Source organism: Bos taurus, chromosome 11 (assembly GCF_002263795.3).
Source record: "Bos taurus isolate L1 Dominette 01449 registration number 42190680 breed Hereford chromosome 11, ARS-UCD2.0, whole genome shotgun sequence".
In the NCBI taxonomy this organism is placed as follows: domain Eukaryota; kingdom Metazoa; phylum Chordata; class Mammalia; order Artiodactyla; family Bovidae; genus Bos; species Bos taurus.
This window is the reverse complement of record NC_037338.1, coordinates 5,496,794-5,523,854: the sequence shown is the minus strand read 5'-3', so window position 1 is coordinate 5,523,854 and position 27,061 is coordinate 5,496,794. Positions and strand designations below refer to the sequence as shown.

At 50.4% G+C, this 27,061-nt stretch overlaps 1 protein-coding gene across 3 annotated transcripts; it reads left to right on the top strand.

The window, feature by feature from the left end:
• The first annotated feature begins 1,158 nt into the window (after nt 1–1,158).
• Nucleotides 1,159–22,749, top strand: CHST10 (carbohydrate sulfotransferase 10). 3 transcript variants are annotated; one of them, XM_005212308.5, is made up of 7 exons: nt 1,159–1,440; nt 3,468–3,534; nt 10,391–10,522; nt 15,970–16,061; nt 16,850–17,069; nt 19,580–19,685; nt 20,882–22,749. In XM_005212308.5, the coding sequence occupies exons 3-7, from the start codon at nt 10,411–10,413 to the stop codon at nt 21,417–21,419; spliced, it is 1,068 nt and encodes a 355-aa protein (XP_005212365.1). In that variant the 5' UTR covers nt 1,159–1,440; nt 3,468–3,534; nt 10,391–10,410; the 3' UTR covers nt 21,420–22,749.
• Nucleotides 22,750–27,061: the final 4,312 nt, after the last annotated feature.

The following is a 27,061-nucleotide window of genomic DNA, read 5'->3' as shown; positions in this document are numbered from 1 at the left end:
AAGGGCTTAATAAATATCTGAACAAGTGGTCAAAAAAACCTAGCAAGTCGCCCTTAAACCACCTTGCCATCTTTAAGTCATGGGTGGTTAGTGATCACGTTAAAAGTGAAATTCGATAATACTGAGCCCCATCAATATTTAAGTCATTAAGGAAGACATCAACAAGGTAAATAAAAAATTAACAACAAAAAACCTGGTTCCTGAAAAGCTTGACAAAAGTTTATGTGTCCAAGTGCATGCATGTGTGTACACATATATCTATATTATCCTGTTTACTAAATAGATATATACATATATTTAGGTAGTTAACATACAAGTAGGTTTTAGCAAAACAAAACTGGTTTACATTTTCTAGTGCAATAAAACTCTCATCACCTTTGGGGCTTACTTCACCAAAAGTGTTAAAAAGGATTTCCCTAAAACCTCAAGCCTTACCACATTCCTCAGGTTAAGAAGTTACAGCTCTACCGGACTGCAATCTGACCTGATCTTTATGGCTTGTTTATGAACCCCTATACTGGGTCGGGAAGATCCCCTGGAGGAGGGTATGGCTACCCACTCCAGTATTCTTGCCTGGAGAACCCCACGGACAGAGGAGCCTGGTGGGTTACAGTCCATGGGGTAGCAAATAGTGGGCCACGAACGAGCAACTAACACTTTCACTTTTTTGCATGCCTTGACAAGGGGGTGACATCCTCCAGACCGTTAGTCAAGGGTGGGGTGGGGGGGCGGGGAGGGCTGTTGAAAAGGTCCTGTTGATGGCTGTGTTTTTCCTTTTCTTTCTTTTTTAACCAGGCAGGCTGATTAGGAATGCTGGGAGGCACCCCAAACTCAAGCACTTCTACCTTTTTCCACTTTTGGATTTTTTTTCTTTTTCATTTTTCCAAGTTTGGGGTTTTTTTTTTTTCGTTCTCAAACACCCAACCTGTTTTATGGATGGTGACCTGGTGGGATAAGGTTTGGCCACACGTCCCTCTGTCATTTCCTGGGATACACTCTGGTGGACTTTTGGGGAGGAGGCTGGTGTGGGACTGGAACTCGGCCGCAAGGGCAGGCGCGGAGCCGGGTACTGGGGTCTCTGGCCCCGCCTCCCTGCACCTCCCCTTGGTCGACGCGGCGGCGCGCGCACGGCGGGGACGACGGCGGGGGCGCGCAGAGCCGGCCAGGAGCGCGCACGGCGCTGACCGGCGCGGGGGCGGCGGCGGCCTCGCCTCCAGAGAGAGCTTCGCGAGTAAGCCTTCCTCCTTCCGGCGCCGCCGCCGCCGCATTCCCGGCAGGGAGGGCCGGTGGCGGCGCCCAGGCCTCCGGGCCGGGTTCCCGCGCTCCCGGGACGCCTGGGCCCCTCGCGCCTCGCCCCCAGGCCCGCGAGGCCCAAGCCGAACTAAGCCCCCGAGACCGCAGAAGGGCCCGAGGACCGCGACAGCTCCGGCTCCACTGAGGGTGAGCTCGGGGACGCGCGAGAGCGGGGTGGTGGTGGCGGGCGTCACGTTCCTCGACCCCCGCCCCACCCTGGGTGGACGGAAAAACGGAGGGAACCGGCTTCTCTTTGCCAGCGACATCCCAGTGTGTTTCGGCGACTTGAGGCCTCCCTCGTTCGTGGAATGAAAGGGGAGAGCCTTCAACACGTTAATTATGCAATAAGGCAGCGTCTTTGCCGGGGATGCTGTAGTCGCGGCATCACCGGTCCTCGGTGATCCATAGTTTACTTCTTTCATCCTTGCCTGAGAATTTGCATTTGTCATTGGGAGCGGAAAGAGGAAGAAAATGTTCCACTTGGGCACAGGGGGCATGCAGAGATGAGAGAGAGGCCAGGAAAGAAGGACCATGTGCAGTTTTCTAAGTGCACAATTAAGCACGTCTGCGGTGGGTGGACCTGGAGGAGGGAATTCTTGCTTGGAGAATTCCATGGCCAGAGGAGCCTGCCAGGCTTCAATCCATGGGGTCGCAAAGAGTCGGATGCGACTGAGCACGCTCGCACTGGTAGGTAGGAGGGAAAAGGATGGTTGGAAATACGTGTGTCCTGCCAGGTAGGCTCCAGGGTGCCCTCAGCTCAAATTTGGACATAAGAGGGGCCTGTCAGAAGTTGGAGGTGGAGGCATACATTTCTGCACGTCTGGACCGGAAGATGAACCAGATCTTCCAAAAGCTGCCTTGTTACTTTCCAAGTCTGCGAAAGGCAGGAGAAAGGGCCAGCCACTGAGTGGAAAACGGTACAGCCAGGTTCTGGTTAGCTGAGCCCGAGGATCGTCACAAAGGGGTTTTTTGTCTGAAACATCCAAAGGGACTTTGGGCCCTGAAGAGTTGGTCACTGGTCAGTTTTCACTGTCAGAGTGAAGAATATCTCAGATATTCTTAAAACCAGGCAGCTCTGCTCCAGGCTTATTCACTCTTTTCATTGGCTGGGTTAAGAAGAGACACGAAGACTGAAATGGTCTTCTCTCTTTTTTTCCCCCTGTATAATTAGGGCATAGTTCATCTTGGTTGAAATAGGAATTTCAGCATGGAAAAAAAAAAAATCTTTCCATCTTTGCTCTTGACCCTCAAGAATAAGAATCTCCAAGAAATACCTGAGAGAGAAATTCTCTTCTTCCCTGGAATGGAAACGACTTCTTGCAGAACTGAACAAAGAAAGGGAGGAATTCGTTACTATCCTGGGCAATTCTCAGTTATATTTAGATCATTTTTCAAATGTTTGAGGTTATATGATAGAATAGAAACAAGGGAGAAAGGTGGATGAGAGGAAAGGGCCTGAAGGATTACAGAAGCCAAGAGAGCAGTTTGTCTTGATACAGGTCTAGAGGAATCTGCATGTGAGACAATAAAGCTCAATCCTTCCATCTTTGTAATATGAAATTGCTTTTCATTTTAATATTGAGTTCATAAGCATAAAAGAAAGCATAGCTAGACTTCTCTGACCATCCCAGACTGCTGGGTGCCTTGTGTTTTCAGTGAGTTGGATGTTTATTTTACCAGCTCGCTTTATTAAATCTGTAATCTCTCTAACTGCATGAGTTTGGCTTGTTCCCAATTATTCATTCGTGCTATGACATTTGCCTAGAATTTGCCAGGTCGTTAAAGCTTGAAGAAATACAAAACCCAGCGAAAATCTTGCATTGAAAGATTTGATCATTTTATACAGAAATCCTTTACCCAATATCAAACATATAAAAGTGGTATAATAAGGTTTTATTATTTTTGCTCCAAAAATGATTTCCTTTTCATACTAAATTACACGGAAGAATATTTTAAACAGCTAGCTCTTTTGGTACATTTAGAATAATTTATTCATTTACCAAGCCATCCCCAAAGATAACCCCTCTCTGTAAGAGACCTGGTATGCGAAATATCCTCGAATAACCTAAGTGGTTAGCTGTTAATACTGGTTAACTGTTTCCCAAGTATAAGGCAAGTTGATCTTGTAACTTTTAATGGTGCTTATTTTTTTTTTTTTTAACTGTCCCATACAGTTACAGGAGGAGCCGAGAACCTCAGGCAAAGCAGATACTGCAAGGAAATGTGGATCAGGCTCAGAAGGTATGGACCCCTCACCAGTTATCTGAAATCCATGTCATGTAATAGCATTTTCCATTCTTTCTCATATGGGGATTTTCAGAAGCTTAAACTTGTAAACAGGAGTTTGTGCATGTATTCTTAGAAATGTATTCTTAACCATAATGATGATAGGAGTGCCCTCTTAGGCAGGGGCTTCCCAGGTTGTGCGGTAGTGAATAATCTGCCTGCCAATGCAAGAGACGCCGGTTCAGTCCCTGTGTTGGGAAGATCCTCTGGAGGAGGAAATGGCAACCCACTCCAGTATTCTTGCCCGGAAAATTCCAAGGACAGAGGAGCTTGGTGGGCTACAGTCCATGGGTTTGAAAAGAGTGGGACACAACTTAGCAACTGAGCATGCACGCATGCATATACACAACTTAGGCAGGGCATTAGATGAGGTTAGTATCTGTAGAAAGCAGTGCATGGCCTGCGGCGCCTCTGCAGACGTGTTTGCTGTTCGTCATCATCATTAATGAGAATCTGTCTTCACCTCTTGTTGGTTCTCCATCTGCCAGAGAGAAGAGCGTGTTTCCCTCCGGGTCACTAAGGATGAGCAATCATTCTGAGACAGGAAATTGTGCATGACCAGATTCTTTTTGTGACATTTCCTTTAGTGTCTGGATAGGTTTTGAATGAGTGTTTTAAAAACTGAACCCCAGACAGGGAATGCTTTCCTCAGGGTACACGTATGATGGGAGCAAGGGTCCAGGAGTCAGTTTCCATCTCAGTAAAGGGCCTTGGACAGGACTCTTCATCTGGGCCACTCCCCTGCCCTCTTGTTCACTCCTTGCCGCTCTGGTGATTCTGGACCCAGACTGAGCTCCTTGCCAGGTGCTCTGTGGTGGGTCCCCTCCCTTTGTTGAGCATCTTCTCAACATAATCTCCTCCCAGGTCCCCATTCATCCCTCACCCTCCTGTGTTATTAACCATGTCACTTAGCGCCTATGTGATCTTGGACATTAATGGCTCTGTTTATGTCCCATCTGCCTCTATTAGAACAAAGTACCAAGAGAGCAGGGTAGGTTGGTTGCTGGATTCCCAGAGCCTGGAATGGCTTCTGGCTCAGAGTAAGCCCTTGGTAAATGTAACTGAATGAATGACATTTGGGGGAAAGCTGTTTTGTGGTCTCTTTAAACCTCATCTCCTTCCTCTGACTAGTTGTCCATCCCTCTGTCTCCTTCCCGTTCAAGGAGTTGAATGGGTGCTAACTCCTGGGTTACTGTCTCTGATGTCCCCAAGGCCCCTCTCTCATTTTGCTTACTTGGAGATTCCTTTCTAATTCCTTTTCCTCAAGCTCATTTACTCTACCCCACCCACATAAGAAATCTCTGGAAAGGTCATCCTTTTCTTTCTTTCTCTTTGTTTTCGTAGAACATGTATTTTTGGTTTCAGCGCCTGTGTCTTTAATTTACGTAAATGGCACTGTGTCATATATCTCATTGCATTCTTGCTGTATTCCCTTTGCACCGTGGTTTTGAGATATATCTGTTGCTGTGTGCATACTCGGCCCTGACTAGAGCAATAGCTTTTGAAAAATTTTTAACTGTTTTAGAAAGTTAAATGGGCTTATTTACCACAGGTTGAGTGATTGTGTGTAGTAAAAGTAGAACTAGGAAAAAAACAAGTAGAATTAGATGGTAGGAGGAAGGGAGAGTCAAACTCTTTAGCACAAATTCAGAGAGACTGCTTTTGGATGACAGTTCAGATGGGGTGTGTGGGGAGCCACCGGCAGCTGAAAAAACGGATGCTTTCAGACAGCATCTTTTTGAAAGTGCGGGGCAGGGAGGATTTGCGCCAGAGTTGGTAATAGCGCAGAGGCATTGTTAGTTACTACGGATGTGTCACGTGTTCCTCTTCACTGAAAGAGAAATAGGTTAATACGTCTTGCATGTTTAGTGACCTTCCTGCATCCTCTTCACTGAGAGAGAGAGAAACAGGTTAATATTTCTTGCATGTTTAGTGACCTTCCTGCATCCTTGGCCCTGCTTTCCCCATCTGTCCATCATTCTTTATCCTCCACCTCTGCCCTATGGGTTTTCAAAGAGCTGGCCTCCTGGCCTGACACCTTGGTGCTTGCAAATCCCACATGATGGTCTGAAGTAGGGAGGCGCTACAGACAGCTGGGCTGCCCCTTCCTTCACTGGGGGGCACACTCAAACTCACCTCTGTTATCTGCAGGAGGTGCCTTGGGAGCTGTCTTGGCTCTTTGAACAAAGGAGAGTTAAATACAGAAAGTGTCCGGCTTTTGAAAGGCCATTTGTCCCCTGACTTCGGGGGCTAGGAGAGGACTGTCTGTGGGGTCAGGCCCCAGCCTCTCTGCAGACAGAAATGATGAGCCTTGAGCCCATCGCTCTTGGACAGGAAGCAGAGCCGTGGGGAGTTTGTGCGTTCAAGGAAACACTGCAAGTGGTGGGCAGGCCGAGAGGAGCTGGGACTATGGGAATTTGGAATGACTTTCTTTTTGTTTAAAAAAAAGGGGGCAAATTATGCTGATTTGTCCAAGGTCATCCCAGAATTCTACAGGGGCTAGTTACCTATAGCTGGGAAGGCTAAAACAGGAGTAAATGGGAAGAGTGATGGAGGTCTTTTTTTGGTATTTATCACTTTTATTTATTTTTAATTGGAGAATAATTGTGTTACAATGTTGTGTTGGTTTCTGCTGCAAAACAACATGAATCAGCCATACGTATACATATATCCCCTCCCTCTTGGACCTCCCTCCCTTCTAGATTGTCACAGAGCACTGAGCTGAGCCCCCTGTGCTATACAGCTGCTATCTGTTTTATGCATGGTAGTGTATATATGTCACGGAGGTCTTTGTTTTCACTAAACCACTCAGACCTAAAGGAAATCAACCCTGGAATATTCATTAGAAGGACTAATACTGATTGGCCACCTGATGTGAAGCGCTGACTCATTGGAAAAGACCGTGATGCTGGGAAAGATTGAGGGAAAGAGGAGAAGGAGGTGACAGAGGATGAGATGGTTGGATGGCATCACCAACTCAATGGACATGGGATTGAGCAAACTCCGGGAGACAGTGAAGGTCAAGGAAGCCTGGGGTACTGCAGTCCATGTGGTCACAAAGAATCGGACACAGCTTACTGACTGAACAACAGCAAACCTCTTTAATCCTTCGTTGAGCTTCATCAGATGCTTGCGAATCCCACATGATGGTTCGCCCAGGTTTGTCCTCGCTGGTTGGCCTGCATCCTTCGCCACAGGTCTGCACGGTCTTGGCTCAGATGGTCTTGGGGCCCAGGACGTTGCTGTAGCTTTTTTTTTTTACTTATTTATTTTTAATTGAAGGATAACTGGTTTACAGTAATCTGTTAGTTTCTGCCATACGTTAACATGAATTAGCCATAGGTATAAATATGTCCCCTCCCATCTCCCACTGCTCCACACCCCTCTAGCCTGTCACGGAGCCCCAGTTTGAGCTCCCTGAGTCATACGGCAAATCCCCCTGGCTATCTGTTTTACATGTGGTAGTGTGTGTGTTTCCACGCTGCTCGCTCCATTCATCCCACCCTCCGCTGCCCCTGGCCCTTCCCAAGAGTCTGCTCTCCAAGTCTGCATCTCCTTTATTGTTCAGTCCCTCATCGTGTCCGGCCCTTTGTGACCCCGTGGACTGTAGCCCACCAGGCTCCTCTGCCCCTGGGATTCTCCAGGCAAGACTACTGGAGTGGATTGCCATTTCTTCCTCCAGGGGTCTTCCTGATTCAGGGATTGAACCTGAGTCTCCTGCATTGGCAGGCAGTTCTTTACCACTGAGCCACCTTTCTGGATATGTGGAAATTAAATAGGAAGGTCACAAAGGATGCCGAGGGACTGGCCAGTTTCTGTTCTTAGAGGGTCTGCTCCTGGGCAGCTGGTCCTTTTGGTGCAGTTTCTTAGCTAATCCTTGTGACCATCCTGGAAGGAGGAGGGCCTTGTCTCAGAGATGGGAAGCTACAGCTTAGGGAGGGTGAATGACCTTGCGAGTCCCAGAGCTGGCGAGTGGTGGGACCTTCCAGGGCTGTGTGCTGGGAGGTCCCAGAGGAGGAGTGGCAGGAGGGGACAGGAAGACCCTGTGGAGATAGACCAGCTGCTTGAGGAGGTCAGAGAGGGAGCGCATTCCTCTTGTTGGGTGGTGCCAGAGAAAACGCAGGACACCCTGGTAAACTGGAAATTCAGAGAAACAGCAAGTAACTTTTAAAAGTATTAAGTGTGTCCCATGCAATATCAGGGGCATATTTATACTAAAGTACTGAAAAATTGGGGCTTCCCTGGTGGCTCAGATAGTAAAGAATCTGCCTGCAATGCAGGAGACCTGGGTTCGATTCCTGGGTTGGGAAGATCCCCCTGGAGAAGGGAAGGGCTACCCACTCCAGTATTCTTGCCTGGAGAATCCTATGGACAGAGGAGTTTAACTGGAAATTTAGTGTTTAATCTGAAATTGAAACTTCCTGGAGCATCTTGTGTGTTTATCTGTTTAACCTGGCAGCTGTGCTAAGTGGCTGTTCAGTCGTGTAGTTGTGTCTGACTCTTTGTGACCCCATGGACTGCAGCAGCCAGGCTTCCCTGTCCTTCACTGTCTCTGGGAATTTGCCCAAACTCATGTCCATTGATTTGGTGATACCTTCCAACCATCTCATTCTCGTTTGCCCCCTGATCCTCCTGCCCTCAATCTTTCCCAGCATCAGGATCTTTTCTAATGAGTCAGCTCTTCACATCAGGTGGCCAAAGTTTTGGAGCTTCAGCTTTAGCATCAGTCCTTCCAATGAATATTCAGGGTTGATTTCCTTTAGGATGGACTAGTTTGATCTCCTTGCTGTCTATGGGACTCTCAAGAGTCTTCTCCAGCACCACAGTTTGAAAGCATCAATTCTTCGGCACTTAGCCTTCTTTATGGTCCGACTCTCACATCCATACATGACTACTAGAAAAACCATAGCTTTGACTATTCGGACTTCTGTAGGCAAAGTGACATTTCTGGTTTTTATATGCTGTCTAGGTTTGTCATAAGTTTTTTTCCCAAGGAGCAAGCGTTTTTAAATTTCAAGGCTGCAGTCACCACCCATGGTGGTTTTGGAGCCCAAGAAAATAAAGTCTGTCGCTGTTTCCATTATCCCCCCTCTGTTTCTACCAGGGGACTCCAGGAAAACAATGCACCTGCTTTGTGGGGACTTGACGGTGAAGGTACAGATGCAGGCCAGGTGGCCGGGGGGAGCCCCTCTCATAAGCTGGAGAGGCCCTTGAGGGTGGGAATTCAGAGTTGCGGTGAGGTCTAGGAGGCAGGGATCTGTCGTGGAGACAGGTGGAGAGCTGACACCCGGGCCGTGGTGAGCTCGGTCTACCAGCGCACACAGGCTTTCTGAAGTCGTCTACGATTGGAAGACGGTCTATGTGGAACAGAACATCTCCCTGCTGCCCCGGAGTGATGAACGGGCCTGTCAGCTGACGGAAACTAACCCAGCCTAGGGTGGTCTCTCTATGTGGCTGGGTCTGGCTTCAAGAAGTCCTGTGTTAAAGGTGACATGTGAATAAAGAGACTTTTTTGTCTCTCTTGCCAAGAATTGAGTGCAACTTCCAGTTCTTCTGTGTCCCCCGCAGCAGTGTGTGGCTCATGTGACCACTGAGGACCCAAGTGCCCCACATCGCTCCCAGGTGGCGATAACATGAGAAACGCCCACCCCCAAGGCTCCTCCTAGGCCCTGGCAGGCAAGTGCATGGAGCTAGACGCTCCAGAGTTCATTTCTAGGGTTCCAGAGATTCTCTACATCTCTACAGGGCTTCCCAGGTGGCACTAGTGATAAAGAATCCACCTGCCAATGCAGGAGATGCAAGTTTAACCCTGGGTCGAGAAGATCCCCTGGAGAAGGGATTGGCAACCCACTCCAGTTTTCTTGTCTGGGAAATCCCATGGACACAGGAGCCTTGTGGGGTCGCAAAAGAGTCGGACATGACCGAGCATGCATGCACCACGCTTCATTTCTGTCGGTGTGGCTGAAGTTTGTCAACAGGATGTTTGGGGCTGGTGCAACTGGGATGACCCAGAGGGATGATATGGGGAGGGAGGTGGGAGGGGGGTTCTGGATGGGGAACACGTGTACATCCGTGGCGGATTCATGTTGATGTATGGCAAAACCAATACAATATTACAAAGTAACTAGCCTCCAATTAAAATTAATAAATTTAAATTAAACAAACAAAAATAAATAAACACAACCTGCTTGGAATTTCCTCAGGATGGTTGTCTGCCTTCTTAGAATTGGCTACAGCAAAAGTCCAGGCCAAAGTGAGCGCCCTCATGCCCTGGCTTCCAGGCATTGGTAGGTGCCTGGGCCAGAAAGAGTCAGCAGGCTCAACTGCACGAGTAAAGGCTTATCATGTGTTCTAAAACCAAATAGAAATGGCTCCTTCCATTAAAATTTGATTTATTATGAACTTTATATTGCACGCCTGCACAATCATACCTGACTCTGCAAAGTCATGCACTGTAGCCTGCCAGGCTCCTCTGTCCATGGGATTTCCCACGCAGGAATACTGGAGTGTGTTGCCATGTCCTTCTTGGGGGATCTTCCTGACCCAGGGATCAAACGTGTATCTCTTGCGTCTCCTGCATTGGCAGGCGGATCTTTTACTGCTAGCACCACCTGGGAAACCCATCAACTTTATAAATTGTTAGTAATTAAAAATATAATGTTACCAAGTTCAAATACCCATGGTATCAGTAGAAAAAAATTTTAAAACATTTGTATCGAGGCTGTTAACTGAAATTGCCTGTTCTTTTTATTGTCTTTGGCGTAACTGATTTGTGTGTAAGCAGCAGGGCCATTTGGCTTGTGTTTTCCAGGAAGAATCGCTGAATGGCTGATGTTTGACAACATGCACCACCAGTGGCTTCTGTTGGCCGCGTGCTTTTGGGTGATTCTCATGTTCATGGTGGCCAGCAAGTTCATCACGCTGACCTTCAAAGATCCTGACGGTAGGTGCGCCACCTCGTGGAATGGATTTGGCGAATTCAGACCTTGCAGTGATACTGCTCCTGAGTACCTGCCCGAATGAGCAGTAACATTGAATCAAAGGACTCTCACGCCAGAAGGAGGTTGTTGTGTCCAAGTGATGTGCCGAGGCTTGAGATGGGAGGTGGACAGGGACGAAGGGGTCCTCGCCCGTCACCTCCCTCCCCTAGGGGCAGGGGGACGCACTTTCCTTAGAGGGTTCTTCGGTGTCCTTCTCTCAGGCTCCGGGTTTGGGGACCAGCCCTGCTTAGTGTCCTGGTGAGATGCTGCCTGCTGGGGGCGGCGTGTTTGAAGGTCACCTTCAGGGCTCCGGAAGGAAGTTGGTGTAAACAGATGTGTGCTGGGATTTTTAACTCCCGTTGACTCGATGTCAGATGAGGACATGTTAAGAGGACCCAACCCAGTCTTTGAAGAGCTGTGTCTGGTTCACGCCCTTGTCCATTGCATGGGCCTTACTGTTTTTCTCTGCGAAGTGAGCGTCCTGCTTCTCTGACAGCTCCAAACCCAACCCTAGCACAGTGAGGCCCTGAAAGTGACCTGTGAGGAGGTGCTGGGTGTGACTGAGGAGCTGCGCGGACGGTCATTTGAACCCCAAGGCGACAGCTCCTTCATGGATGGTGGGAGGCCAGGCCCCCAGGAAGGGCCCATGAGTGGCAGTAGACTGGCCTGGGGACAGCAGCCTGACAGGGATTGCAGGGTATGTTTATTCTACGCAGGATCTGACATGTCCACGTACAGGTGTGGCCCTTAGGGAAGGGAAGTAGAAAAAGATCCCATGGTTGTTTCCCTGATTCCCACCGTGCACTGCACAGCCTGTGCCGGCAGTGTGGCCAGCGGGCTCCGGGCCCTGCTCGCCCTGGAGAGCCCCCCTGGGCTGCCCCGACTGTGCAGAGGCTGCCCGACGCCCTACCCCGCCTCCATCCTCCCTGTACAGGCGCAAGGTGGGAAGGCAGACGGGCAGGCAAGAGAAGGAGGCACCGGAATTAGCCCCCAGCGCTGTTCTCAGCTGGCGGTTTCTGTCCTGGGTTGGAGTTTATTTCTCTCGCGTTCAGTGTTTTTGCTCTTGACCCAGGAGCGCACTGTGAGCTGGCATCACCAGGGGGTCACTGACGTGCAGGGGTGTCCTGTGCGGTGAAGCCCGCCTGTGCAAAGTGGGTGCCGATCCCTGGCCCAGCGTTCAGGGATCCAGTGTGCTCGGACTCCACGGGCGGCTCCTTCCAGCTCTGTTCTCGGGGAGGTGAGCTTTGTCGCAGCTTCCCAGTCAGCGGATGAAGGGGCTTGCTTCTGGCTTCCCTGTTCTATTTTTAATCGTTTGTTTTGTGCTGGGTCTCCCTTGCTTTGCAGGTTTTTCTCTAGTTGCCAGCAGAGGCTGCCGTTTGCTGGGGCGGTTTCCCTTGTTACTCTAGGGCATGCGGGCTTCACAGGTTGTCGCACAAGGGCTTAGTTGCTCCACGGCACGTGGGCTCTTCCTGGACGGGGGAGGGGGGTGTCAAACCCGTGTCTCCTGCACTGGCAGGCAGATTTTTACCCACTGCGCCACCAGGGAAGTCCTGTACCTCCCTATTCTTAATGACTTCCCTACCACCAGGTGGATAGGAAGAGCACGTTTGTCTTGAGTTGTGGTTTAAAGCCGTGTGTGTGTGTGTGTGTGTGTGTGCGCGTGTGCGCGTGTATATGTGTGTGTGCATGTGCGCGTGTATATGTGTGTGTGCGCGCGTGCGTCCCTCTTTGGCTCAGCAGTGAAGCCACAGTAACGTTTGTGGCAGTGACTCAGTGTGGTTAACAGACTTCAGTGCTGTTTAGAACTAGCCTTTGTCCTAGGGAAATAAATCCCATTCAGGGTGGAAAATTGACGGCATGGTATGTGGACACTTGAACTCAGAAGCGACATCCGTGTGAATCTGGCAGGTAGGCGTAGATGCTGATTTTCTTGCTTCTGTTTGGCCGCTTCTTCCAATTTTCTGCCTCAGCTCAGCTGCCAGCCGCTTAAGGGCAGAACCCATGACGCGACGTCTGGCATGCCGTCTATCCGGCGTGTGATGCAGGGGGTACCCTGGGCAGCTGGACACACAGAGAGGTCAGGGGATAAGGGGATTGGTCACATCTAGAAAAACAAGGCAGCACTGCACCCGGCAAACGTCGGGACGTTCTGTAAAGCAAATACGATGACGCCTCTAAGGAGAGTGAGCTCTTATGTTCTGACGCCTGGTCATACCTATTGATCACCCTTGGGCCTGGCGCTGGTGCCTTGCCCCTGAGGGTTGGGGAGGGCTGTGATCTTTGGCCACAGTGGTAACAGCGGGCATCCAGTGAAAATAAACAGTTGTGGGCAGAGCAACTGAAAAGCAGAACCAGACATTAAGTTGTGCTGTAGGTTTTATTAGAATCTAGTTGAATTGGGCTCGAGGAAAGTTGGGGAGCAAATACCAGGAGTTCACAGTAAAAGAAGTTGTTAAGAATTGGTGGATGGCTGGCTGGTGTGTGTGGCTGGCAGGTGAGCTGCCCTGTAGCTACCAAGGTCATTCTCGATGCTGTTGAGTGTGCGAAGTAGACACTTTTCAGAAATTCACTAGTAAGTCAGTTGTTTAGAATTCAGACTACACCTTACATCTAGAATGTCACCGAGGAGGCTTAGGTTCCTAGGAACCCATGTGGCCCGTGGCAGAGCCGAGCGTTGATGTGCGGCCCACAGGCGTGGGCACGTGAGGTGACCGGGCCTGAGTGGGAGGTGACGTCCCCCTGAGCACGTGGGTGCTTGGGGATGAGGCTGAGGAGGATGGGGAGGGCGGACGCTGGCCTCCTGGCCCTCTGGGTGCCTTTCAGAGCCTGGTGGCCCAGGGCACTGCCTCTCTGTCTTCATACCGTCCCTGGCCTCACAGCAGGTGCAGAGTGGCTCCTGTGCACAGCTCTGGTTCGAGCTGCATTTCAACTCGAACGCAGGAGAGAGGAAGAAACAGTTTCCTCGGGATTCACGGAGGTGTGTGGCCAAGATTTCTACTGGAGTCGGAGAGCTCAGAGGCGTGAGGGGTGGGAGATGAGGGGAATTATCATTGGTGGGGTTCCAGGAGGGTGGGTTTCTCCCCTCTGGGCAGGGAGGACGTCACGCTGGTGCCTGTCCTCAGTGGGGCTGGCTGGGGAGTGGGAGATGGGGAGTGGGGGGTGAGGCGGAGAGTTGGGCGTGCAGTTAAACAGCCAGACTGAAGTAGGGACCGCAGTGAAGCCTGCAGAGTGTTGGTGGTAATGACCCAAGAGGAGTAGGTTTTGATGTTTATAACAAAAGTGAAATGTGCCTTTGCTTATGCTCTATTAGGCTGATTTCTGTGCTTTTTTTGATAACTACTTTTTTCATTCTAATTCTGTATTTAGGCTTTGCAAAATTTTGAAAACAAATGTTTCTTTGATTGTAGAGATTTGAAAATTTTCTTCAAATTCTACCCAAAGATTTCCCCCAAATCAGTTTGTTGCAAATGATTACTGCGCTCTAGCATTTCGTAAGACTTCCTCTAGTTGAGTATCAATTCCCATGTTGTATAGTCACTCAGTCGTGTCCGACTCTTTGCAACCTGTGGACTGTAGCCCACCCGGCTTCTCTGTTGGATTTTCCAGGCAAGAATACTGGAGTGGGTTGACATTTCCTTCTCCAGAGGATCTTCCCGATTCAGGGATTGGACCCATGTCTCCTGCATTGGCAGGCAGGTTCTTTACCACTGTGCCACCAGGGAAATCATCAATTCCCATAAGCTTCAAAAATAACGTGTGAGCACTAACCTGACTGCTGACTTGAATTTTGTCTAATTAAACCTTTAATTTTGAGATCACTAGTGTCCCTCACCGCTGTAAGTACGTAAGACAGAGGGTCCTTTATACCCTTTTTTCTTTTGCTTGGAGGTGACGCGTTGCAAAACCATAGAGCAGAGTCACAGGTGGGGTATTGACAAGGATGCAGAGCGTCGTCATCACCACAAAGATTCCTTTAGTTGTCCTTTTATAGCCACTCCTCTGTCCCCAACCCTCAGCCCCTCTCCCCACCACCACCCCGGCCATGGTAACCACTAATCTCTTCTCCTGTCCATAATCTTGTCCTCTCAAGAATGTTGTATATGCGACCTTTTGCGATTGACTTAATTCACCATGGTTACCTGGAAATTCATCTGGCTTATTGTGTGTATCAGTAGTTCATTCCTTTTTAGCGCTAAGCAGTATTCCATGGTTTGGATGTACCAGTCTTTGATTAACCACTCAGGTGTTAAAGGAGAGCTGAGTTGTTTCTGTTTGGGGCTGTTATAAATAAAACTGCTGTGAACATGTGCATGTAAGTATTTTGTTTTGGTCGTGCTTGATTTCGGTTGCTGCGTGTAGGTTTTCTCTGGTTGCTGCGGTCAGGGGCTGCTCTGTCGCAGTGAGCAGGCTTCTCATCGCAGCGGCTTCTCTCATTGCTGAGCACGGGCTCTAGGCACCCAGGCTTCAGTAGTTACGGCTCACAGGCTCTAGAGCACGCCCTCACTAGTTGTGGGGCGTGGGCTTATTTGCTCCGTCTCACGTGGGATCTCCCCCGACCAGGGATGTAACCTGTGTCCCCTGCATTGGCAGGCGGTTCTTATCCACTGGACCACCAGGGAAGGCCCATGTATAGGTTTTCTGTGACATAACTTTTTATTTCTCTGGGATAAATGCCTATGAGTGGGTCATACAGTGGTTGAAGACTTAGTTTTTAAGAGGTGCTGCACCTTTTTGCATTTTTCTGCATCCTCACTAGCATTTGGGTTTTCGCTTTTTTGTTTTAGGCATTTTGGTAGGTGTCACGGTGTCTCACTGTGGTTTGCATTTGCATTTGCCTGATGGCTCGTGACGTTGAACATCCTCTCCTGTGTTCATCTACCATTGCAGAGCCTCTTCTGTGAAATGTCTGTTCCTGTTTTGCCCACTTTCTAATTGGATGGTTTGCATTTTTTGCTGTGATTTGAGACTTCTTTATTCTAGATCCCAGTGCTCGGTCAGATGTGTGATTTGCAGATACTTTCTCTCAGTCTGTAGCTTGTCTTTCCATCCTCTTCACAGGGTCTTTTGCAGAGCAGAAGTTTTAAGTTTTGATGAGGTACAGTTTATCAATTTTTCCAAAGATATACACTTATGCTTTTTAAAGAACTTTTTTAGTTTTATGTTTCACGTTTAAATGCTGATCCATTTTGAGTTTGTTCTTGAATAAAGACCAAGGTTTGGGGAGATGCTCCTTTTGTGCTTGGGGGTGTCCAGGTCCTTGGATCCATTGTTAAGAAGATGCTCCTGGTCGCCTTGTCAGCCATCGCTTGGAAGTGTTTGTTTGGGGCTGTTTCTGGGGTCTCTGGGCTGTGGCACTGCTCTGTGAGTCTGCCCCTGCACGGGAAGACGTTTTAACCTCTCCGTCTCCTAGCCTATAGCGCCAAGCAGGAGTTTCTCTTCCTGACTGCCGTGCCTGACGCAGGGAGGTTGCCAGGAGAGACACACTTCCCTGAGGAGCTGAAGGTGAGCATGGCCAGGCCCCGGCACTGACCCCCCGCCCGTTCTTCCCAGAGCGTCTCCCTCTCACCTGCTCTCCCCTGCAGCCCCAAGGGGGTCTCCCATCATTGGACTCCTGAGAACAGAACCAGGGCTGGTGAGCTCCATTACCTGCTCACGGCGGCTAAACTTCTGGTACCCTGATGCGACTGCCAGGCATTGCCTTCCACATGTCTCAGGCTGCATTTCAGAGAAGCAAAATTGTGTGCTCAGCACTGAGGAGGTGGAATGATGGCTCCTGCCTTTGAAAAACCCATCCTGAGTGGCCTAAGGCATTTTCTTAAATTAATAAACCAGATACACCAGTGTACCAGATTATCTTAAACAGCCACCATCTGTGTAGACAGTGGGTCCTTAGATGTGGCTCACATGCTCACACTCAGGTTACGTGGAGGTGGGGAGCAAGGGAGAGAGCTGGCCTCCCTAAAATTCCTGAATGACGAGGACCCTGCCTTTGCCAGGGCATCAGGGGCCCTCGTGCGGTCAGCACAGTGCCAGGCGGACAGACAGCCCACCCGCCCCTTGGGTTGTCCAGGCTGAGGTTGAGGAGAGACGGGGTCAGTGGCCTCTGGCTGCTTGGCGGTCTGGCACATCCACAGCCTGAACCCCAGGCCCCTGAAACTTGCACCTGCTGTCCAGCTGTTTCTGCCGGGCGGCCCCGGCCTCCGCAAGTTAACGCCTGGCGAGGGCAGGGCAGGGCTCCTCCCATAGGCACTCACGACGCCCCGGTGCCCGTTCCACCTTGTTCCCTGCAGCCGACAGGGAAGATGCTGGTTGAGCCCCTGGTGTACGCGCAGCGCCTGGAGCTCATGAGGAACGTGTGCAGGGAGGATGCTCTGAGGAACCTGTCGCACACCGCCGTCTCCAAGTTTGTCCTCGACCGGATTTTCGTCTGCGACAAGCACAAGATTCTCTTCTGCCAGACCCCCAAAGTGGGCAACACCCAGTGGAAGAAAGTGCTCATTGTGCTGAATGGTGTGTGCAGCGCTGGGTGAGGCCCGTCCTGCCCGGACCTCAGGGTCAGAGGGGAGGGGGTTGGCGGGGCTGGGGAGGGCAGCCAGGGAGACCTGGGAGGGCGGGCAACTCACAGACAGCTCGCTGCTGATTTGCCTTTTCATGGCCACGCTGTGCGGCATGTGGGATCTCAGTTCTCTAACCAGGCCTTGAACCCGTGCCCCTGCAGTGGAAGTGAGGAGTTAAGACTCCTCTTAAGTTAAGTTAAGAGTTAAGACACTCTTAACCACTAGACCACCCAGAAGTTCCCTGGTGTTTTTCCTCTTCCTGTCTCACATTATGTATCGGCAGGTTCACCCAGGCAGTCCACACCCACCATCAGGGCCTTCTGGCTCCCTCCAGTTCTGCCTGCCACCCCGCCTCCCAGGTTCATCCCTTTTCTTCCCTTCAGAGTCACCGCATTGATTCTTATGAGTCTCTTGCTCTGTCTTAGGAGGTCAAGGCTCTACACTCAGCCAGTCTCCTGGCAGCTGCCCTCACAGCTGCTCTCCCGTGCAGAGAAGGACCCACAGCCAGTGCCCCGGGTGGGGTGACCCCTGCCAGTGGGTCTGGGGGTCTCCCCACCCGCAGTCAACCCCATCTTATAACGAGCAGCCATGTTCAGAGGATTTAATTGACTTGCTTCAGGAAATGTAGTGTTTACTTGGGAGCAAATTAAATCACTGGCAAGTGCCCTCATGCTCTGCATGTTTCGATTCCTTAACACTGTTTTCAGATGCTGTGTTTGTTTGTTTAAACTCTAGTTACTCTGAACCGACCCACGATAATTATAGGGTCTATTAAATTCAGCTTGAAAAGAAAAATAATCATAATGGACAGCAGTGTGACTCCCGAGTCAAGAATCAGACCGTGGAGCCCCATGGGATGTGGGCCTGGGGTCTGTGTCCCCCTGCCCACTGGGCTTACTGCTGCTCTCAGAGGCAGTGGTCAGAGCTGGTGTGTTATTTGACCTTTTCACTGGCTGATTGGGGAAGGAGAGCAGACACTTGCTTTATCTTCTGGTGGTCATCCACGTGCTTCTGGAGTAATCTGACAGTACGTTGGCTTTTAACATTGGAGAATGAGGTTACAGATCAAATTTAAAACAACAAATGTACCAAAGTCTCACACATTTGCTGCCACAGTATGAAGTGTTTGTCTTTGAAGAAGAAGCATCTGTTGATGAGAGCAGGACACAAACAGGAGCAGTTTGCCAGGGCGTGTATGGGCTTCCCAAGTGGCACGGTGGTAACGAACCCGCCTGCCAGTGCAGGAGACAGAAGAGACATGGATTCCATCCCTGGGTTGGGAAGATCCCCTGGAGGAGGGCGTGGCAACCCACTGCAGTGTTCTTGCCTGGAGAGTCCCATGGACAGAGAGGAGCCTGGCGGGCTGCAGTCCGTGGGGTCGCAAAGAGTCAGGACTGAAGTGACTTGGCAGAGTAGGAGGCGACAGTCTGAGGCTGCCTTCTGTTGTCCCTGGATGCACCTGCAAGGCGACAAGTACCAGAGCAGGTCCAGGTGCAAATCCTCAGAGCTGGCCCTTAGGTCAGCCCCTTGGGAGTGGATGGGACATCCTGCTCGTGTACAACCGTCAATTCTAAGTGCTTAGCACGGGGTTCTGGATCAGGGCTTAAATATTCTGCGGAGACTGCAGCCCTGCTTTGAAGGCCCAGCAGAGACCCTTCCCTGCCAGACCCGGAGTCTAACAGGGATGGATTAACACACAGGTGGATGTGAAGAGTGGTGAGGCCTTGACTAGCACCCCAGCACACTAACACGTTATTTCCATTTGCCTGAGTTGAGAAATGAGTGAACACCTACCCAACCCCCCACCCCTAGGAGGAGCCCCCCGGGTTCCATTCGGCAGCCTGCATCCAGCACTGTGGCTCTTGGTCCCACCCTGCCTCCTCTGATGCTCCTTGTCCTCCCCGAGCCCTGCTTCATCCGTATCACTTCACCCGCCGAGCATCAGGCTGACTGATCCAGCACCAAACATGCTGGCCACTTGCCAGCCTGGGGTGCTGTGAGGTTGCCTAGAAGCCTCTTAGCCCCGGGTGCTCTGGTGCTGGGAGCGATGGAGCAGATCAGCCGGTGCTTCCTGGTCCTGCTTCTTTGATGTTTGCCCCGGTTTCAGAGGACAGGAAGTGTTCAGGTTTCAGGCATCCTGCTTGCAGGCCGTGAGCTTTCGTACATGGCAGATTGAGCCTCATTCAGGTGCTCCTGCCTGTAGGCCTAACTCCCTCTGCCTGACTCCTCCGTTTCCTCCCGTTGGCTCCTGGATCACCAAAAGCTTCTCTTCAGTCTCACCCTGCCACAGGAGCAGTTGAAGTTCGGAGTTGAGACCTAAACATGGATACGGGGGGATGGTTTGTGGGGAGTGTGGACCTGCATTCTGAGATGGGCATCTCTCTTTAAGGGCCGCAGTGGCCAACTTAAGAGGCGACCAGACCAACACACCTCCCCCAACCCCACCCCCTGTTTGCTTCCCAGGAGCTTTCCCTTCCATTGAGGAGATCCCTGAAAACGTGGTGCATGACCACGAGAAGAACGGCCTCCCACGCCTCTCCTCCTTCAGCGAGGCCGAGATCCAGAAGCGGTAGGAGTGGGGCAGGGGTGGGGAGGGGCTGGGGGATGGGGAGGGGTGGGGAGGAGGAGGGTGGGGAGGGGCTGGGGGATGGGGAGGGGAGGGTGGGGAGTGGGGTGGGGAGGGGCTTTGGTAATGTTTTATGGGTTTCTTTCTGAGCATGACCTTCGTTTCGTAAGAAAGGGGTTTGGCTTGCAGGTAGACCCCACTTCGTTTCTCGTTTTCTCCTGCGGTGCTGCGTGGGCCTCCGGGGCAGCAGTCCCCTGATGAGTGGCCGGGTGGGCTAGACCCAGCAGAGGTAGAGCGAGACCAGCCTCGCTGACCACAGCCAGGATGGAGACTGGCATGGGGAAGATTCCTTAGCTGACTGGACAGTTCTCTTGAGAGCTGTGAAATGGCCCCAAAAGACGAGGTTTAAAAGGAACAAGCGCACAGTATGCCAGCCAGTGTCAGGGCACCAAATGGTCTTTGAGCTCCCTTGCTTTTCAGCTGCTTCACTTCCATTGCTTCCGGCTCTGGTTGTTCACTCTTTGCAGCTTGTACAGCCTTAGAAATGCCAAATGCCAAATCAGAGACCTTCCTGGGGGCAGGTGGTCCTGTCACCCCCCTCAGCATTGGTCTTGTGGGGCTTTTATGAGAGCGCTGAGAGGGTCCCTGGCCTGGGGGGTGCCTGGGGTCACAGCAGTGTCATCGTCACTCTGTGATTGTCATTACTGGCTCTTCACACAGGTACCCCTGGGCACCACCGCCCCCTCTGGCAGCTCCCCCAGACCCTCTTCCTGCCAGCTGGAGCCTAGGGACTCCCCATTTTCTCTTATCTCCCCCCACCCCCCATTTTTCCTTCCCCTGGCAATTTTGAATTGAGTTTTTAAAGGGGCGCCCTTAGAGTCCCTCACTTCCTCCGGCTTCAGCTGTTCCTCACTTGATCAAGCAGCTTTCTACTCTTTTGGTTTTCTGCCCCAAAACAAAACTTTTGAAAACATTCCTGAAGTTAATATGGGGTAATAGGTTAACAAGAGGGTCTGCCTCCAAGGGTGGCTGCGTGAATTAAATAAGAACTGTGTGCAGTGCCTTTGGCACAGGGCCCAGCCTGGTGGCTGCCGTTGCTCCAGCCATCACGCTTCACTCTTCCCCACCTCACAACCCATAGCTAGCACCACCAGCAGCATTGAGTTAACCTCTTCTTTATCTTCCATTTTTTTTCTTAGCTTGAAAACATACTTCAAGTTTTTTATCGTAAGAGATCCTTTCGAGAGACTGATCTCTGCGTTTAAGGATAAGTTTGTCCACAACCCCCGCTTTGAGCCTTGGTACAGGCACGAGATCGCCCCCGGCATCATCAGAAAGTACAGGAGGAACCGGACGGAGACCCGGGGCATCCAGTTTGAGGATTTTGTGCGCTACCTGGGTGACCCCAACCACAGGTGGCTGGATCTCCAGTTCGGGGACCACATCATCCACTGGGTGACATACGTGGAGCTGTGCGCACCCTGTGAGATCACGTACAGCGTCGTCGGGCACCACGAGACCCTGGCGGACGACGCCCCATACATCCTCAGAGAGGCGGGCATCGACCACCTGGTGGCCTACCCCACCATCCCCCTGGGCATCACCGCGTACAACAGGACCAAGGTCGAGCAGTACTTCCTGGGCATCAGCAAACGAGACATCCGGCGCCTGTACGCGCGGTTTGAGGGGGACTTTAAGCTCTTTGGGTACCAGAAGCCAGAGTTTTTGCTAAACTAATGTGTAGGACCATGAGTTCAGATATCTTCGTTAGACCAGAGGCTAACCAGGTGGAGCTCAGGCACAGAAATGACACTTCTTCATCTCACTCCTCTTGAAGACTGCCACTCCCTGAGGACCGGGGTGCATCTTGCCCAGTTAAGCTGGACCCTGACAGTTACGAAGTAGTCTGCATATAAGGTGCATGGAGGGTCCTGGCCCCCACCCTCCAGTGCCACCGAGCCTCTGCTCTCCCCAGGGTAGTGGGGAGAGCATTAAACACTTGCAGTCAAACAGCAGGGGGGGTATCAGACGGCCTTGATCATCTCCCTCAGTTGTCAGACACCTGCAGGGCAGGGCAGTCCTGACTGTCCCCAGGGGACAGCAGGCATGGCACCCAGCACTTTGAAGAGAGGTGGACAAGCCGGTACCCTGCAGACATCCCAGGGCCGGAGACAGGATCAGATCTGAGTGATAAAGTCACTCTTCTGGCTCTCATCTCAGCCGCCGCTGTCATTGCAGAGGCAAACCCTTCTCTCCATGGCTCTCTAGTTCCCGAGAAGTTCAGGAATGACCCAAGGGTGTTCCTCAGCTGCTCACCTTTTCAGAATACAGGCTGTGTGCTCCTCGGCCAGATTTCCACACCTTTACCTGCCAAATGATTCTCTCATTCAGTCCAAGAGATCCAGTTTTGGGAAGTGAGGGGAGTGTCCATTCTTCCCACCGAGGAAGGGAGCCTCTTTGGAGGCCTTAAGGGGAGCGTGGCCTGGGGAGAGGCAGGGCTGGCCAGGTGCCAGAAGTCAGGCCGCCCTGGACTTGGGCACATCCTTCCCAGTGGCTGTCTGCCTCTTGTTGCTGATGGACTCGCGTGGGTGGGCACAGAGGTCTTCACCCATCTCCTCCAGGACCAGTCCCCCCTGGGGGCTGAAGGCAGGCACAGGCAGCATGCCAGCATCGCCAGATCAGTGCACTGTACACATTTTAGTCTCCTTTCATCTCAGCAAAACGTGTCCCACCAGGCCCACTTCTGATGATGCCATCATCCTGACCCAAGTTGGATAATCAAATTCACCAGCAATAAAACCCTGGGCCGAGGCAGCCCACGTAACGCATCTTCCAGGCACTGAGGAGCAGCGGGCCACACTAACCACTTCCTGTGCCGTCCGACAGTGTGGCCCCTCGAGGTCTGGGACGGTCTCCCTGCAGAAAGTCCCAAGTGTCCAACCAGGCCGCACAGGGCTCTGGAGCCCAACTCTTCCTCCAGGCAGCCCCCGCTGTCCCTTTCTCAGTGTGACTTCCTGAGTTTGTAAATGTGAAAGTAACATGAAATAAAAAACACGTGCCAACCTGATGTGCGGTGTGGCTCCCAGGGAGGTGCCGCCCTGACTGTGTCCTGAGGGCTGGCAACAGTGAGGGGCATGCGCCCGCCCGCAGCGCTGACGGGGGTGGGAGGCGGGCAGCCCACGAGGTGCCCTGTCACCTGCAGAGGCTGCAGCACCATTTTTCTATCAAGTTTTAGCAAAGTCTTGTTGGAATTGTCTCACGCCTGATGCACAGAATGATTGTTGTTGAGTTGCTAAGGCGTATCTGACCCTTTTGCAACCCCACGTACCAGCCTGCCAGGTTCCTCTGTCCATGGGATTTCTCCGTCAAGAATACTGGAGTGGGTTGCCATTTCCTTCTCCAGGGGATCTTCCCGATCCAGGGCCGATTCTTTACTACTGAGCCACCAGGGAATCAGACATAACCTGGGAACAACCTCTCAAAAAGCTCCCAGAGCTGTTCCCCATGTTAGAAGTCAAAGCACAGTTACATAAGTTTTTGAGACAGAGGGCTGCACATTAAATGATGTATTACTGACAGTTTACACAATCCAGATCTTCAGGTACAAAGTGGTGGATCATCGTGACCCCTGGCAAGATTAAGAAGGAATGTTCTCTTTTTAAGGATAATTGATGAAGCTGGGAGAAAGTTGCTCTTTATGGCTGAGCAGGTATTTTTGCAAATGGGGAGGTGTGGTCAACGCCCAGTGCACAGTGGAGGGGAGAGATGATGGCAGAGAAGATGTTTTATGTTTAAATTTTTCTTGTCTTGCCATAAAATATGTATTTCACAGGACATTTTCCAAGCCTCTTGGACATGCCAAGCCCTGCCCCAGGGTTGTGGGGTTCCAGAGCTAAGCAGAACCCTCTTCTCACAGGAGGAGAGGCTGGGAAGGGTGGCTGGTACACAGAAGGAATAATATGTTTGTTTCCTTGCCTTCAAGCCAGTCTCCCTGTCTGGTTAACAGCAGTTATCTTGAAACTGTCTAAACCAAGACTTGGACAGCAACATCATATTCACACTGTGTACTGTCCTCAAGGCCGAGTCAGTTTACCTGGTAAGTCTTTGCACAGAGCCTTCTTCAGTCTTATACCCTATTGCTTGGAATCCGTAAACTCTCAATTTTTATGACAAGAAAATTCTGGACTTTTCGTTTGTGCTTGCCAATTTCAACTAGCTAATCCTCCGTTTCCAGCTCTCTCTCTACTTGGGAAATATAGAGAGGAGTAGTTAGTACACGTTCCCATTTTGCCCCTTTCCCTCCACTTTCCCCAACAGTCTTGTTTTTTCTGTCACTCATGTTATCACAGGTGACTTCTCTGAATACCGCACTGCGGCACTGCATGAGTCTCAGTCTTTGCAGCCTACCATATCTATTTTTTTAGCCACCCAGCTCCTAAACACTTAATGTGAAGTATGAAAAACACACAGTTTAGGTTTTTGTAACTGCAGCCCTGTATTAGTTCAGCCTAAAAATGAAAGGGTTTCCCAGGTAACTCAGTGGTAAAGAATCCACTTGGCAGTGCAGGAGACTCAGGAGACATGGGTTCGATCCCTGGGTCCAGAAGATCCCCAGGTCGAGAAGATCCCCTGGAGGAGGGCATGGCAACCCACTCCAGTATTCTAGCCTGGAGAATCCCATGGACAGAGGAGCCCAGTGGGCTACAGTCTATAGGGTTGCAAAGAGTCGGACAGAACTGAAGCAACTTAGCACAAAACAACTGCAGCCCCAATAGCAGGATGACTGTTTCTTTATTAACAAGGGTAACATCAGCTGTCCTAACAAAAACCAAAGTTTCAGTGTCTAAAGACGATAATGTGATTATCTCTTGCACACACAATAACCCAATGGTCTGGTCCTCATAAGCAGGGAGTTTTCCTTCTTGTGGTTCCATTATGCCCAACGGTCACATGGTCCTCTGCTTCCAGAAGAGTAGAAGGAAGGAGGACCACTGGGGGCGTCATCATAAACCAGTCATGGAACTGGGACACACGTCTTTCACAACATCCAAGCAATTTCACTGGAACTGGGAAATGCAATTCCTAGTTTGATAGACATTTCTTGGTGACTACTCCACAAATTTGCAGTGAACGTTGATAAATTGATAATAATCCTTATGGAAGTATAGTGCTTTACTATCTAATTTAAATAATGACATGAAATAGGCCTAAAGGGCTTATGGTCACTGTATCATAAAGGGAGAAATGACTTCACATGAATTAACTTGCTCAAGGTTATACAGCTAGACTTCTGGTTTCAGGTCCAATGTGTGAAAAGCCTGGAAGTTGTCATTCCTGTTGTTAACAAAAACACTGAAAAAACTGAAAACCAACACCTTACACTCATCAGAGAATTGAGAAATGGGTGAACACACAATCTCAGCAGAGGTCAGCTTACCTGTAGCAGAGTCACCAGAGCCATGAGCCAGGGAAAGTGAAGTCTCTCATTTGTGTCTGACTCTGTGACCCTCTGGACTGTAGCCCGCCAGGCTCCTCTATCCATGGGATTTTCCAGGCAAGAATACTGGAGTGGGTTGCCATTTTCTTCAGGGGATCTTCCTGATCCAGGGATTGAACTCAGGTCTCCCACATTGTGGGCAGACTCTTTTACCCTCTGAGCCACAAGGGAATTCCTTTAGTTATAGAGGATGTTCTGGGCATATTTCAAAAATGCCATACATGAACCAGTAGGATCACTTATGGAGAAGGCAATGGCACCCCACTCTAGTACTCTTTTGCCTAGAAAATCCCATGGACGGAGGAGCCTGGTGGGCTGCCGTCCATGGGGTCGCTGAGAGTCAGACACGACTGAGCAACTTCACTTTCACTTTTCACTTTCATGCATTGGAGGAGAAAATGGCAACCCACTCCAGTACTCTTGCCTGGAGAATCCCAGGGATGGCGGAACCTGCTGGGCTGCCATCTCAGGGGTCTCACAGGGTCAGACACGACTGAAGCGACTTAGCAGCAGCAGCAGCAGGGTCACTTATACAGTAATTTTGACAAGTTGCTGGACGTTGACTGTGAACTACCAGACATCATTACTATGAAGAGTCAAGAAAAATCTGGCTCTCGAGGTAGATGCAAAAGGTAACCATTTTGAAATATGCCCAGAATATCCTCCATAACATGGGCTACTCTCTACAGAGAAAGATTTTACCAGAGCCATGGGAGACAGGCATTTACCCCCTCAAGCCTTTCTGTCTCACCTCAAGGGTGAAAAAACAGGTCACAGCCCAGAGACATAGGCCCACTGAGAGATTGAATCACACGATTATAGAATGCTGCCCCTCCCCCACACACCTAGCCACCACATCACCAGAAATCAAGTGTAATAGCAGTGAGTGAGAGCTGAAAGAGTTGCAAAGCGCAGACTCTGCATAAGGAGGAGTCACTAGGGAAGCCCAAAGACAACAGTGGGCTGCAACAAGGGCACGGGAGGAAGCTGGAGCGTCTCCAGCTAATTAACTAAAAGCAGTCATCCTCCAGTTAAAAAAGGGGGAAACGTGGTCAAAATACACTAATTAAAAGACAGGCACCTGTGGCTGCTGCTGCTGCTGAGTCGCTTCAGTCGTGTCCGACACTGTGCGACCCCATAGACGGCAGCCCACCAGGCTCCCCCGTCCCTGGGATTCTCCAGGCAAGAACACTGGAGTGGGTTGCCATTGCCTTCTCCAATGCGTGAAAGTGAAATCGCTCAGTCGTGTCTGACTCTCTGCAACCCCATGGACTGCGGCCCACCAGGCTCCTCCGTCCATGGGATTCTCCAGGCAAGAACACTGGAGTGGGGTGCCATTGCCTTCTCCAACCTGTGGCTGCAACAAACCTTAAACATAGCCCAGCCCCTCGACAGTTAACATCATAACACAAAAGGCCTTTACCTCAGCTCCTATTACCTGGTATGTCTGGTTTTTAACAAAAAAAACTTTAAGACATGCTAAAAGATATGAAAAAACAATTTGAAGTGTATCAGAACCAGACTCAGGTATGACACAAATGTTGGAATTATCAGGCAGAGAATTTAATATAACTGTTTAATATGTAGAGAGCTCTTAAGGAAAAAGTAGACATCATGTAAGAACAGATGAGCAGTAAGAGCAGAGAAATGGAAACTAAGAAAAAAGGAAATGCTGGAAATCCAGTGTAACAGAGATCCAAGAAGGAGGGGGCATACGTGTACCCATAGCTGATTCACATTGCTGTATGGCAGAAAGCAACAATGCTGTAAAGCAGTTATCCTGCAATTAAAATTTTTAAAAAAGAAATGTGAATGGTCAGAATACCCTAATTAAAAGACAGAATGGATTTAAAAAAAAAAAAAACAGGCCCAGGTACATGTT

Excerpts from the sequence above, each read along its gene's own strand:
- CHST10 (XM_005212308.5), top strand. The coding sequence starts at position 10,411 with ATGTTTGACAACATGCACCACCAGTGGCTTCTGTTGGCCGCGTGCTTT. Across the intron at positions 10,523-15,969 it reads GACCTTCAAAGATCCTGACG|CCTATAGCGCCAAGCAGGAG; the intron begins GTAGGTGCGCCA and ends TCCGTCTCCTAG. Across the intron at positions 16,062-16,849 it reads ACTTCCCTGAGGAGCTGAAG|CCGACAGGGAAGATGCTGGT; the intron begins GTGAGCATGGCC and ends TGTTCCCTGCAG.